The sequence below is a fragment of the Eschrichtius robustus genome, chromosome 10 (assembly GCF_028021215.1).
Source record: "Eschrichtius robustus isolate mEscRob2 chromosome 10, mEscRob2.pri, whole genome shotgun sequence".
Classification (NCBI taxonomy): domain Eukaryota; kingdom Metazoa; phylum Chordata; class Mammalia; order Artiodactyla; family Eschrichtiidae; genus Eschrichtius; species Eschrichtius robustus.
Window position 1 is genome coordinate 816,559 of NC_090833.1, and position 13,958 is coordinate 830,516.

Below are 13,958 nucleotides of genomic sequence, written 5' to 3' on the forward strand. Positions count from 1 at the left end.
ATACCGGAACCAAGCCTCAGATGATGAGTAAGATAGAGGCAAGGGAGCACATGGGCCATTCCAGGAATGGAGAGGTTTGGAAGAGGAAGAGTTCAGTAGGCGTAGAGCTAGGGCGTGATGGCCTATGGATGGAGTTTGTACTTTTTCCTGAGCTCTGTTAGAGAGCTATGGAAGGATTTTAGTTGGGTTGCATATGTGTGTTTTATGTAGCTTATAGATGTTTTGTTATGGAAAACAGAGAAAGTAAAAATAAGCAGAAAAAAAAATTGTTAAAGAATCCAGAAACAGAAAAACAATTTCCTACAAAAGAGCTGCCACAGTGACATCAGAGGCCAGAGAGAGTGAAATGCCTTCAATGGCTGAGATTATATACATAATTATTAACCTAGAAGCCCACGTCCCGAGAAACTGTCTTTTGAGGGTGAGGGCAAAATAAAAACATGTTCAAACAAAGTTGAGAGTTTACCACCAACAGCACTTGACTAAAGGAAATTCCAGAGAAGGATTTCAGAGAGAAGGTAAAATTCAAGAAGGAATTGTAGACCGGGATGAGTTAGTTATCTGTGGCTGCAGAACGAGGCAACTTAAAACTTAGTGGCTTAAGGCAACATATTTTCTTGCCGTTTCTGTGGGTTAGGAGCTGGGTGGCTCTGGCCTGGAATCGTGTGAGGCTGCGGTGAAGATTATCTGCCGGGGCTGCAGTCTCCCCTGATGCTGACTGACAGGGAGGACCCACTTCCAAGACAGCACATCCACACGGCTGTCGGCAAAACACTGCCGTTTCTTGTCTCCGTTGTAACAATAATTATGATGATGATGATTTGTAGGAGAGCAGGACAGGACCCAAATAACGTCAATAATGGCATAAAAATAGGACTGATCGGAGATAAACAATTCTAAAGTATAATTGTTCAGGGACTTGCCTGGTGGTCTAGTGGCTAAGACCCTGCGCTCCCAATGCAGGGGGCCCAGGTTTGATTCCTGATCAGAGAACTAGATCCCACATGCATGCCGCAACTAAGGAGCCCACCCGCCACAACTAAGACCCAGTGCAACCAAATTAATTAATTAATTAGTAAATTTTAAAAATTCATCAAGTGTTAAAAAAATAAAGTATAATTGATCATAAGGAGGGAAAAGATATTAACTTTATATTTTATTTTATTAAATATGTAGGTTACAATAGCTGGGAGAACCAGATAAAATAACAGCTCTTTGGTGTATACCTTCCAAAGAAGGGAGGGACAGCGAAATGGGGGAGAAAAGGGAAAAGAAGTTCAACTCTACAATAAAAAAGAAAAAAATCAGAAAACACATAAGGGACTTCCCTGGTGGCACAGTGGTTAAGAATCCGCCTGCAATGCAGGGGACACGGGTTCAAGCCCTGGTCTGGGAGGATCCCACATGCCGCGGAACAACTAAGCCCGTGCGCCACAACTGCTGAGCCTGAGCTCTAGAGCCCACGAGCCACAACTACTGAGCCTGCATGCTGCAACTACTGAAGCCCGCCCACCTAGAGCCTGTGCTCTGCAGCAAGAGAAGCCACCGCAATGAGAAGCACACCGCAACAAAGAGTAGCCCCCGCGCGCCACAACTAGAGAAAGCCTGCACGCAGCAATGAAGACCCAATGCAGCCAAAAATTAATTTTTAAAAAACCAATAAAATAAAATAAAACTGACTTACCACATGTGATGGTTAATTTCATATGTCAGCTTGGCTAGGATATGGTGCCCAATCCTTTGGTCAAACACAGAAGTTGCTGTGAAGGTATGTTTTAGATATGATTGACGTTTACATCAGTGGGCTTTGGGTAAAGCAGATTGTTCTCCATAGCGTGGGTGGGCCTCATCCAATCAGTTGAAGGCCTTAAGAGAAAAGACTAAGATCTCCCAAGAGGAAGGTAGTCGGCCTGCAGACTGCTTTTGCGCTCAAGACTGCTACATTCACTCTTTCCTGAGTTCCAACCTGCTGACCTGCTTTGCAGACTTCAGACTTGCCAGCTCCTACAACCGCATGAGCCAATTCCTTAAAATAAATCTGTTTCTCTCCCTCTCTCCTCCCTGCCACCCCCATATATATATTCCTGTTGGTTCTCTTTCCTTTCTCTGGAGTACCCTAACACATCATACACACAGCGATTGCATTCTTAGGCATTTATCCCAGAGAAACGAAGACTTATTTTCACACAGGAACATGTACATGATTGTTCATAGCAGCTTCACTGGTAGTAGCTCCCAACTAGACACTGCTCAAATGTCCTTCCTTCTATGGCTGACTGTTTGAACAAACTATGGTCCATCCACACCACGGGATGCAAATCAGCAATGAAAAGGAAGGATCTATTGATAACACAACAACATGGATGTACCTCAGGGAAATTATGCTGGGTGGTGAGAGCCAATCTCAAAAGGATACATTATGTGTGACCCATTCACGTACCAACTGGGAAATAACATGATTATGGAGATGGAGGGTGTGGGTTGGCTAAAGGGGTGGTGCGAGGGGTCTCGTGGGGCTAGTTCAATTGAATTTCTTGGTTGTCGTGGTGGTTCCATAAGGCTACATGTGTGGTAAAATTGCAGAGAGCTACACACACAAATGAGTGCAAGTAAAACCAGTGAAATAGAAGTAAGCCCCTTAGGTTGTACCAATGTCAATTTCTTGGTTTTGCTATTGTACGATATGTTAAAAAAAAATATATATATATATATATATATATATATACACACGGCAAGACTTATCAGAACTATAAAGAAAAATTGACAAACTCACCATCACAATGAGAAATTTTAACATATATCTCTTGATAATTCATAGGATATAGTAGATTTGAACATTATTGGTAATGTTGATCTAATGGACAAATCCAGACCAAGACACTCACTAATTGGAGAATACACATTCTCCTCAAGCACACGGGGAGCATCTATAACTATTTATGACCACATGCTGGGCCCAAAAGGCAACCCAACAAATATCAGAAGATTGCTCTCATGCAGACTACATGATGTAACCAGGATGCAGGTACCTTAGAAAAAAGCCCAGACTTGTGGATATTAAAGCACACACACCTCCCCCCAAAAACCAAAAACCAAAAACCAAAACCAAAAGAAACAAAAGCAAAAAGAAACAACAAAAAACAAAAGGGGGAAAAAAAGAAAAAACGCACAAAAAATAAAAAACAAAAAACAGGAAAAAATAAATTAAAAAAAGAAAAAACCCACACCCACATCTAAACAATTCATATGTCAAATAAAAATCACAATGAAAATGAAAAAAAATTATCTAAATGAAAATAAAAAGAGTGTGCATCAAAGGCAGAGACCAGAGGGAAATTTATATAGACACTTAGATACATTAGGAAAGAAGAAAGCCTTGTAAATAATGAATTAAGCATTGAACTTCAGAGGTTGGAAAAAGAAATAGCAGAAATAAATACAAAGAATATAGAAGAAAGAAATTATAACACATTATATTAAAATATTTTTATTGAGTATATATATGTACCTGACACTTTATTTAAAACTTTTTTTTTTTTTAATATTTATTTATTTATGGCTGTGTTGGGTCTTCGTTTCTGTGCGAGGGCTTTCTCTAGTTGCGGCAAGCGGGGGCCACTCTTCATCGTGGTGCGCGGGCCTCTCACTGTTGTGGCCTCTCTTGTTGCGGAGCACAGGCTCCAGACGCGCAGGCTCAGCAGTTGTGGCTCACGGGTCTAGTTGCTCCGCGGCATGTGGGATCCTCCCAGACCAGGGCTCGAACCCGTGTCCCCTGCATTGGCAGGCAGATTCCCAACCACTGCGCCACCAGGGAAGCCCTAAAATTTTTTTTTTTTTTTGGCCATGCCACGTGGCTTTGGGATCCTAGTTTCCCCACCAGGGATCAAATGCGGGCCCTTGGCAGTGAAAGTGTGGAGTCCTAACCACTGGGCCACCAGGGAATTCCCTGACACTTTTCTTGATGCTGGGGAATATCCGAACAAAAGAGACACGAAAACTCCTGCTCACATAAAGTTATATTTGAGTAAGAATAATAAAGGTTAGAGCAGAAATTAGTGAAATAGAAAACAAACATGCTGTAGAAAACATCCATAAAGGCAAAAACTTGATTGAGAAAACTAACAAAGTGCAGAAACATCTGCCTGGATTAGTGAAGAATAAAAGAGATAAGGCAGAAATAAAATGATGTTAGCAATTAAAAAAATAACAACATATGCTGCAGAAATTACGCAGATGCTAATAGGATTTTTTTTTTTTTTTTTGCCCTGCTGCACAGTATGCGGTATCTTGGTTCCCCGACCAGAGACTGAACCCGTGCCCCCTGCAGTGGAAGCATGGAGTCCTAACCACTGGACCACTGGGGAATTCCCACTAACAGGATATTTTAAACAAGATTATGCCAATCCATTAGCGGTGGATAAATACCTCATGGTAGATTACGCATAGATTACGTGGATTACGCAGGACCCAAAAGGAGCAAATGATAGAGCAGAAAACGGATACATCTGGACTAAAAAAGCACTTCCATGATTTCACTGCAAAGGACTCATGTCCCCAGTATACATAAAGAATTCCTGCAAATCTATAAGGAAAAGATAAACAATCCCTAGAGAATGAACAAAGATTTGAAAAGATGCCTCATGGAAGACAGGAAAGACTCCATTTCTTTAGTAATCAAGGAAATGACATTAAAAGCTCAAAGAGAGGATTTCCCTGGTGGCACAGTGGTTAAGAATCCGCCTGCCAGTGCAGGGGACACGGGTTTTAAGCCCTGGTCCGGGAAGATCCCACATGCCGCGGAGCAGCTAAGCCCGTGCGCCACAACTACTGAGCCTGTGCTCCAGAGCCCGCGAGCCACAACTACTGAAGCCCGCAGACCACAACTACTGAAGCCCACATGCCCTAAAGACCGTGCTCTGCAAAAAGAGAAGCCACTGCAATGAGAAGCGTGTGCACCACAACGAAGAGTAGCCCCTGCTCATCGAAACTAGAGAAAGCCCGCGTGCAGCAACAAAGACCCAACGCAGCCAAAAAAAAAAAAAAAAAAAGCTCAAAGAGATTTCTTTTTCACCAGCTTCTCCAAAATCCAAGAGTTGCACAATACCAACCAAAATGGTGGTGTGTGCTCTTGAGATCGCCAGGTGGCGCCACCATCCTGAAAACAATACAGTTATTTGCAGGTGAACCTGAACACACACGTGCGCTCTGGTCACCAGCTCCTAGGCTATTCCCCAGGGAAAGGCTTGCCCGTGTGCAAATGTGCACAGGAGCAATCTTAGTGAAAACAGCCTGAAGCCAGGACCCCCGACACACTCACAGCTGAGATGTGAGCTTTGCAACACTCACAGCAGAGGACAAGGCAGCAACAGGGCGGACCATCTACAGCTTCACAAGTCAGCGTGCTGAATCTCAAAAATACAATGGGAGTGAAAGAAGCAAATTCCAGAACAGTATTCCAGTATAAAAAAAAAAAAAAAGAAAAGAAAAAAAGGCACTTCCCTGGTGGCACAGTGGTTAAGAATCTGCATGCCAATGCAGGGGACACAGGTTCGAGCCCTGGTCCGGGAGGATCCCACATGCCGCAAAGCTACTGAGACTGCACGCCACAACTACTGAGCCTGTGTGCCACAACTACTGAAGCCCGTGCCTAGAGCCTGTGCTCCGCAACGAGAAGCCACTGCAGTGAGAAGCTCGCGCACCACAACAAAGAGTAGCCCCTGCTCTCCGCAACTAGAGAAAAGCCCGCGCGCAGCAACGAAGACCCAACGCGGCCAAAAATAAATAAAAGATAAAATTCTAAAAAAAAAAAACACAGGAGAAACAGCACGATATATTATTTAGAGAGATGGAAAACTATGAAGAAAAGCAAGAGAGTAGCAAGTACCAAAGTCAAGAGAGTAGACACCTCTGGTCAGGACCACTGAAGGCTCTCTGATATGCCTGTTCCTGTACTGTGATTCTTTCCACAGGGCATGTGTGCCGCACTTGCTCTCCTGTCTGTCTGCTGCATCTCACGAGGCAGCACGGGCCTCCCCTGACCCAGGGAGCCTTTGACAAGCCTGCTCTCCCCTGGACCGGTGGTGGGTCCCCCCACATACCATGGAGGCTGTGAGCATTCCTCGCTCACTGTGCGTGCACGGAGCCTGGTATGCCTCTGGCCCCATAGGAGGTGCTCGGCAAACGTCTGTTGAATGACTTGATGAGCACGTGTAGAAAGGGCGCAGTGAGTGAAGGAGATGTTTCAGCCACAAGACACTGTGGCTTCCGATGGAGAGACTGAGCCAGGGGCAGCCAAGACCTTAACCGGCCTCCCTGGGAGGTCTGGATCCTGTCGGGGGGAGGACGGTTCTGAGGACCCTTCTCCTGGCACCTCTCTGCAGCCACATGCCTCTGCTTGGAGCCAGGGCCAAGCCATGTGCAGCGCATCTGGAGCCCCACCCCTGCTGAGGTTCCCGGAGGCCCGAGGCCTGGGGCTGCCCCGCCAGGGCCCCCTCCTGCCGGTGGGCTCCTGCCAGGGCCTCCCTGTCACCTGTCCCCCAGCCCCCTTTCCAGGGTCCGGTCGAAGGAAGTCTCTGGGCCAAGAGGGGCATTCCCGCCCTGGTCTCCCTGGCTGAGAACTCACTCCCAGTCTTCGCCGTGGCTGTCCCATGTCCCCTGCCTTCTTCCCTTCTTCTCTCCCCAGGCTAGTCTGGGCCCCCGCCATGAGCACCAGGGCAGGGTCCAGTTCTCTGTTCCCCAGGGCCCCTCCTCTCAGGCCTGGCGGGGCTCCCTTGGGCCTAGAGGGGTGAGGAGGGGGCAGGGGCCGGCCAGCAGCACCAGTGTCTGCTGCCCTTTCATGTGCTGGCCTCTCTCTGGGCCGCCTTTGTCTCTTACGTTTCAGCCCAAACTGCAGGCCTCTGGCTCCTCTGAACTTTCTGGGGTGGAAGAAAGGGCCTGTGGGAGGGGGAGGAGAGCTGGCAGGAAAACGGGGCCTGGAGCCCTGTGCTGGCCTGCCGCACCCAGTGACTCTCTGCTGGGGCCCAGCCCGGCGGGGCTGGGGAGGCCCAGCAACGTCCCGGGTCTCCCACCCTTCCCACTGGGGTCCTGAGCTGGAAGAAAGGCTCCTTTGCTGGGCCTGAGACACCAGACCCTCAGCCTGGGCAGCCATCCCAGCGATCCCAATTGTCCCTGCCGGTTCCAGCCGGCCGGGCCATTGCCCAGACCCTGTGCGCATCAAAGGCTCTCCTTTTGGTCCCCTAACCCCACCCCCACCCCCGCCCCCATTTGCTGGCTCTCCTGGGTGGTCTTGCCACATGGCTCCCTGCTGCTGGAATTCCCATTTTGCACAAAATGGGGGTGGCCCCTGGCCAGAGAAAGGGGTGATGCTTGGCCAGGGTGGCACACAGGGCCCATGGGGATTCCAAGCATAGCGGCCAGGCATTTCATGGGGTGGAAGGGCAGAGCTGGGTCCTGCGACCAGCTGAGCACTTGCTCACCCCAGTGTGCAGGGACCTGGGTGCTGACAAGCCCGGCCTGGGGGACCCTCTCCCTCGTCCGCAGGATGAGGCTTTGTGTGCAGAGGCTCCGCCTCCCCCCTTGGGAAGCCTCTGGCCTCCCCAGTCCAAGCTTCTGGGCCCCCCAGGCAGAGGGGGACACCGGGATAGGGGGTGGGCCAGCCTGAGCGTGGGTTCTCTCATTTCTGGGCATGGTGTGGCTGTGGCCATCCTCTCCCTCTCTCTGCCTGTGCCCTCATCTGTCACCTTGGAACTGTGTGGGGTAGGTCTGGCTTCACCCTGCTTGGCACTCAGCTCTGAGGTCCCAGCACCTCCAGGGCAGGCTCAGCCTGGGTCAGCTCAGTGTCCTGGGGGGTGACCAGGGCGGTGCCCTGCCATGCAGCCCAGGACTGGGTCAGGGCTGGCCAGCCCTTTCTTGCAGGGAGGGCATGGCAGGGACCCAGCCAGGAGCCCACCTGGTTCCTGTGGCTGGCGGTGTCTCCTTGCTTCAGGACCAGGCCGGGGGAAAGCCGGCTCTGCAGCGGCATGACCCTTGGAACGTGCCCGCCTGGGAGGCAGCCCAGCCCATCCCCAGGCCAGGCCTTCTGCCGCCGTGCCCTAAGGCCGGAGGGGCTGGGGGTTCTCTAGGTCCTGCTGGAGTGGAGTGCCCAGAGGCAGAGCGTCGTCGGCAGGCACTTACAGGTCAGGGGGACAGGTCAGAACGGATGAATCTTTGGGGCTGAGCGGACAGGAAGGAGGAAGGTGGGACACAGCCTCAGGGCGCCTGGGCTGAGACCAGGGCGCCAGGAGGGGCAGCGCGGGTGACTCAGCCGCCGCGTCTCTCACCTGCGCTCCGGAGCCAAGCGGGAGCTGGGCGGGGCGGCCCGCCAGTGGGCGTGGCAGCCGTGGACAGGTCCGCGCCCCGCCCCAGGCGCCTACCCCGCGGTCCCGGGACCTCCGCTTCCCGGCTCCCCGCCGCCGCGCCGTCAACGCCTGGTCCGCCCCGCGCCCGCATGGCCGGGAAGGCGCTGTCGCTGCTGCCGCCGCTGCTGCTGGCCGCGGCGGGCCTCGCCGGCCTCCTGCTGCTGTGTGTCCCCACCCGCGACATCCGGGAGCCGCCCGCCCTCAAGGTGCACGCTGGAGCGCCCTGGCAACCCGGCGCAGTCCGGGAGCTGCTGGCTGGGCCGGGGCGCCGGGCGGGGAGGCTTGGACCGAGCAGGGCCAGGCTGCGCCCGCGTGGCAGCAGGGACCCCGCGCGCTCCGCTCCCGGCCCGGCGGGATGAGGTCCCAGGCCCCTCACCAGCGCTCCGGGTCCCGGTCCAGGGCGCGGCAGCGGCGCTTCCGGGGGACGCGGTGCGGGAGGCCGAAGTCCCGGGAGCTCTCCGCTCGCCGCGCCCGCCGCGGAGCCTTTCGCGGCGCGGCCGAGGGGCGTCTCTCCGCACCCCCGGGGCGCCCCAGGCCGCGGCCCCGCCCGCGCCCCCAACACGTTGGGCGTCCAGGGAGGCATCGCCTCGGGGTTTGGCCCAGATGGGGTGCGACAGGCGCTGGGGCCCAGGGACTCGTCCCCAGCCTCTCCGGTGGCTCCCACAGTGCGGGGGCAGCCCTGGCTGGTCCTGAAGGGGTCGGAGCGGGCTAGGCCTCATCCCCCCCAACGCATCCCCGCCAGACTCAGCCTCCAGGAGCCCGCCCTCCCTAACCCTCTATTGGGCTTGTGGGCCGGCTTGGTGCGTGGGTGGATGGTGGGTGCTCTAAGGCCCGGGAGCCCAGGATGGAGATCGCTGGGGTGGGTGCCCTGTAGCCAAGGGCGACCACCCGGTAGGGGTGCGGTGGGGCGGGCCACTTGGCCTGCTGCTGCTGGAGTTCCCTGTGTCAGGGGGAGGACCAGAGCGGCCCCTTTCCCGGCTCAGGAGGGCATGCTCTCCAGCCTGGCTCCTCCTATTGGAATCCAGGCCCCTGGGGGCAGGTGCTGGAAAGTGGCTCTTGCAATCTGGGTGCTGACGGTCACCCGCCCGACCTGCCTGGAAGGCCCATGCCGTGCCGGGGCAGCTCTCTCTGGCCCTGCCTTTGAGGCCCAGGGAGGGGGTGTCTGCTTATCGCAGGCCCAAGCTCAGCCTCAGTCCAGCCTTCCCCCTGAGGCCCTCACTTCCACATCCTCAGGTTGGGCTGAGGTCAGAGAGATAGGCACAGAGGGGAGGAAGGAAGAGCAGGCCCGAAAGGGCGCTTCCTGAAGCTAGCTTTTCTCCTGCAGCCTGGGGACCTCATGCCCCCCCCGGGCAAGGTTCCAAGGCTGGTCCCGGGACCCCTGACTCTGACCCCGCCCCTCAGTTTGCCCTTGCCAGGAAGGCTCCTGCAGTCAGAGGGCCATCCACCTCCACTCCCATTCTCCCCCCAACCAAGCTGTGTCACAGCGATCGTCCCTGGCCTTCTCTGAGCCTCAGAACTTCATTCTGAAGCTTCCACCCTTGACACAGGGTGGGGTGGGGTGGGCTGGAGAGCTGAGAGAGTCAAAGGGCATGGCTTCAGGCCCCCGCCCCCTTCCTGAGGCTGACCTTCCCCCCACCCCCAGTATGGCATCGTCCTGGACGCTGGCTCTTCCCACACATCCATGTTCATCTACAAGTGGCCAGCGGACAAAGAGAACGACACAGGCATCGTGGGCCCGCACAGCTCCTGTGATGTGCATGGTAAGGGTCCCCTGAGCACTAGATGCCCCCTGGCCTGGATACCCACTTAGCCTTTGCAGACACCAGCCATCAGAACCCTGTGCTTTACGCCAGGTGGGGCCCAATCCAGGCAGGAGCTGCAGGAGCTCCCCCAAAGACAGGCTGGCTCCCTTCTTTTCCTAGAAAAGGCTGGGTCCCCTTCTCTTCCTAGAAAAGAAGCCCCAGGAAACAGTTGGAAGGTTTGGGCCCTCCCTGGCCCAAGACTGGCCTCTACATCCCAGGTAGGGCAGGAGAGGTTCCGAGGAGCTAGTGGGCACACCCAGGCAGGCCCCTGGGCAGGCTAGGCTGGGTTGACAATAGCCAGTGCTTTGTCCTGGCACCTGTGTGCACATCCACTGGGCAGGTGGCAGCTCAGAGACTGTGGGTGGCACACGGGCAGGCCCTTTGGTCTCTGAACTGGTCTAAGCTGGTTTAGGAGCACAAGCCCCTCCTCCCCCGCCCCCGCCCTGCTGGCCTATGGTCCACCTAGAGGCTGCCCACCAGGCTTAGGCCCATCTTGCTGCCTCCCTCTAGGTGGGGGCATCTCTAGCTATGCTGACAGCCCTTCCGGGGCTGGGCAGAGTCTTGTGGAATGCCTGAACCAGGCGCTTCGGGATGTGCCCAAGGAGCGACACGCGGGCACGCCCCTCTACCTGGGAGCCACGGCGGGCATGCGCCTGCTCCAGTGAGTGCGCCATCCCCTGACCTCCTGGCCCCGGGGACCGCGACAGCCTCAGCACGGGGGGGCCCCGCATGTCCCCAGCAGTAGCCCTGGGCTGGGGCCCCCTCGGCTGGCTGTGCACCCCAGCAGCAGTATCACGGCCACCTGGGGAAGATGCCCCTCAGGGTCCTCCCTGTGTCACAGCCTAACCAGTCCAGAGGCTTCGGCCAACGTGCTCGCGGCCGCGACGCAGACGCTGACCCAGTATCCCTTTGACTTCCGTGGTGCCCGCATCCTCTCGGCCCAGGATGAGGGGGTGTTTGGCTGGGTGACCGCAAACTACCTGCTGGAGAACTTTATCAAGGTGGGTCCGGTGGCCAGCCCGATGAGCCGGGGGCGTGGGCGCCCACCCACCGCCTGACCTCAACCTCCGCTTCCCACAGTACGGCTGGGTGGGCCAGTGGTTCCGGCCAAAGAAGGGGACGCTGGGGGCCATGGACCTGGGGGGCGCCTCCACACAGATCACCTTCGAGACGGCCAGCCCAGCTGAGGATCCGGCCAGTGAGGTCCAGCTGCGGCTCTACGGCCAGCACTACCGCGTCTACACCCACAGCTTCCTCTGCTATGGCCGTGACCAGGTCCTCCGGAGGCTGCTGGCCAGTGCACTCCAGGTACCCTCCACTGAGTCCTTCTGGAGGTAGGGAGCCAGGGGGAGTGGGGGCCAAGGGCCCAGAGCAGAGCCTGCACAGCAGCCATACTGAGGGGGGGCTCCTCCAGGAACCAAAGTCGGGCTTTCATCAGCTGTAAGGACAGGTGGGCAGGGATCCAGCACGGGCAAAGGCCCAGGGGCTGGAGGTGAGCCTGGTGAGTGGCTGGCTGGGGAGGAAGGAGGGCCAGGGCCAGATCTCAGAGGACCTGGGCTGCCTGACTAAGGGGGTTGCTTTTTGTCCAGCAAGAAGGCGGAGCCATGGATTGCTCCTGAGCTCAGAAGTGATGTTGCCAAAGTGGAACTTGCGGGAGATTTATCAGCTGGTCCTCTGGGGAGGCCCTCCTACGGTCTTAGGGTGGGGATGGTGGGCAGTGCTTGGAGTGGCAGTGTTGCCACACACACCCTTGTCATCTGCCCAGACCCACGGCTTCCACCCCTGCTGGCCGAAGGGCTACTCCGCTCACGTGCTGCTCCAGGATGTGTATGAGTCGCCGTGCACTGCAGCCCAGCGGCCCCAGACCTTCAACAGAAGCACCAAGGTCAGCCTGTCGGGGAGCAGCGACCCTGCCCTGTGCCGTGGCCTCATCTCTGAGCTCTTTAACTTCTCCTCCTGCCGCTTCTCTAGATGCTCCTTCAACGGCATCTTCCAGCCCCCTCTGGCTGGAAAGTTCATTGTGAGTCCAGAGGACTGGGGGTGGGGGGGATGGGGGTGTGCCCTGAAGTGCTTGGGGTCTGGTCACGGTGTGACTGTCCCCCCCTCGCAGGCCTTCTCTGCTTTCTTCTACACGGTGGACTTCCTGAGAACTGTGATGGGGCTGCCCGTGGCAACCCTGCAGCAACTAGAGGCGGCCGTGGTCACCATCTGCAACCAGACGTGGAGTGAGGTGAGGCCTGCTCCCCCCCTCCTCCAGGGCTGTGCAGGGGGCTCAGCCAGCCAGCGTCACGCGTCCCGATCATGCATTTGCTCTACGAGTAGAGGGGGTCTTAGGCCTCTCAGAGTGCCCACTGCAGCGGGGGGTACACTGTTAATCAGACTTGAAAAGTGGCCAGGCTACGGCAAGGAGGCCGGGAGCCAGATGAGATTGCAGAAGCCTCCCTGAGGCCTGACCCTAGAACCAAGATCGGGAGGGCAGAGGGAACAGCCAGTGCAAAGGCCCTGGGGCAGCAGGGAGCATGGAGTAGACAGGGTGGGGAGGAGTGTAGCTGGGAGAGTGTAGGGGAGAACAGCCAAGCAGCGGAGAAGCAGAGGACTCAGGGGAGACTTAGCAGATAGAACTGGGGGTGGGGGAGTGAGAAACTCCCAGGTTTCTGGCTGCCACCATGGACCGGACACTGGCTCCAGGTGAAGGATGGAGGGGTTCGGGCATGCAGAGGAAGAGGTGACTCCGGGAGAGGCACTGGAGTGTCTGTGGGGCTCAGTGGTGACAGAGGCCCCATCCTGTCCTCTTTGTGGCTAGTCTCAGACAGACTTGGGGGTGCTGGGAAAGTGGGGATCGGGAGGCAAGCCCAGGGGCCTGGGGTCAAGCCTAGAGCTTCTCCTGTTCCCCCGACCATCGCCAAGTTTGCTGCAGCCCTCTGCCCGGCCATCACCGCTGTCCCCTGGAGGTCCCCCTCCCAGGCACAGGTGCTTGCTGCCATCCAGAAGTCACGCTGTTCTTCCCTGAGGAAAGAGCTCTGCCTGGGGGTGGCCCCCTCAGCCTCGTTCTTTCTGGGACCTGCGGTGGGGTCTCCAGCCCTGCATTGCCTTTCTGTGCCTGGTGGGGCAGAGACCTCCCGGTGGCCGCTGGCCCTACAGTCTCCCACCTGCATTCCAGCTGCAGGCTCGGGCGCCGGGGGAGCGGGCCCGCCTGCCCGACTACTGCGCTGGGGCCACATTCGTGCAGCAGCTGCTGCGCCGCGGCTACGGCTTCGACGAGCGCGCCTTCGGAGGCGTGACCTTCCAGAAGAAGGTGGGAGCCGGTGGGCCCGCGCGCGGGGGGGCGGGGCCGAGCGCGGAGGGGCGGGGCCTCCCAGGCTGCGCCGAGGCTGAGGCCGCGCCTCCCGCCCGTAGGCCGGGGACACCGCGGTCGGCTGGGCGCTTGGCTACATGCTGAACCTGACCAACCTGATCCCCGCCGACCCGCCCGGGCTGCGCAAGGGCACAGACTTCAGCTCTTGGGTCGTCCTCCTCCTGCTCTTCGCCGCCATGCCCCTGGCTGCGTTCGTCCTTCTGCTGCACCGGGCGCGCTCTGCCGAGTCGCCGAGCGCCATCTAGGGGCGGGTTGGGGGCAGCTGCCCCAGCCCCAAGTCCCCCATGCCTCACCCCACCCTACTCTCCACATCTCTGTCCCTAATGAAGCCCGGGAGCAAGACTCTAGCGCCCACGCCCACGTTTGGCCCGGAGAGGTGAAGGGAACCGAATCCAGCCCCCTCCT

The 13,958-nt window shown here is 56.5% G+C and overlaps 1 protein-coding gene across 2 annotated transcripts; it reads left to right on the forward strand.

Moving 5' to 3' along the window:
• The first annotated feature begins 8,485 nt into the window (after positions 1-8,485).
• On the forward strand, positions 8,486-13,798 carry ENTPD2 (ectonucleoside triphosphate diphosphohydrolase 2). 2 transcript variants are annotated; one of them, XM_068552943.1, is made up of 9 exons: positions 8,486-8,602; positions 10,039-10,156; positions 10,709-10,859; positions 11,040-11,199; positions 11,279-11,506; positions 11,964-12,218; positions 12,309-12,428; positions 13,359-13,493; positions 13,595-13,798. In XM_068552943.1, exons 1-9 carry the CDS (start codon positions 8,486-8,488, stop codon positions 13,796-13,798), a joined length of 1,488 nt encoding a protein of 495 aa, XP_068409044.1. The 2 variants fall into 2 exon arrangements, with proteins under 2 accessions (XP_068409044.1, XP_068409045.1); XM_068552944.1 differs by having other exon boundaries at positions 13,428-13,493.
• The last annotated feature ends 160 nt before the right edge of the window (positions 13,799-13,958 follow it).

What these genes read in the sequence shown, in the direction of transcription:
- ENTPD2 (XM_068552943.1), top strand. Translation starts at nt 8,486, where the DNA reads ATGGCCGGGAAGGCGCTGTCGCTGCTGCCGCCGCTGCTGCTGGCCGCG. An exon ending in CTCTGGCTGGAAAGTTCATT is followed by an intron (nt 12,219 to 12,308) that starts GTGAGTCCAGAG and finishes CCCCCCTCGCAG; the next exon opens with GCCTTCTCTGCTTTCTTCTA. An exon ending in GCAACCAGACGTGGAGTGAG is followed by an intron (nt 12,429 to 13,358) that starts GTGAGGCCTGCT and finishes CCTGCATTCCAG; the next exon opens with CTGCAGGCTCGGGCGCCGGG.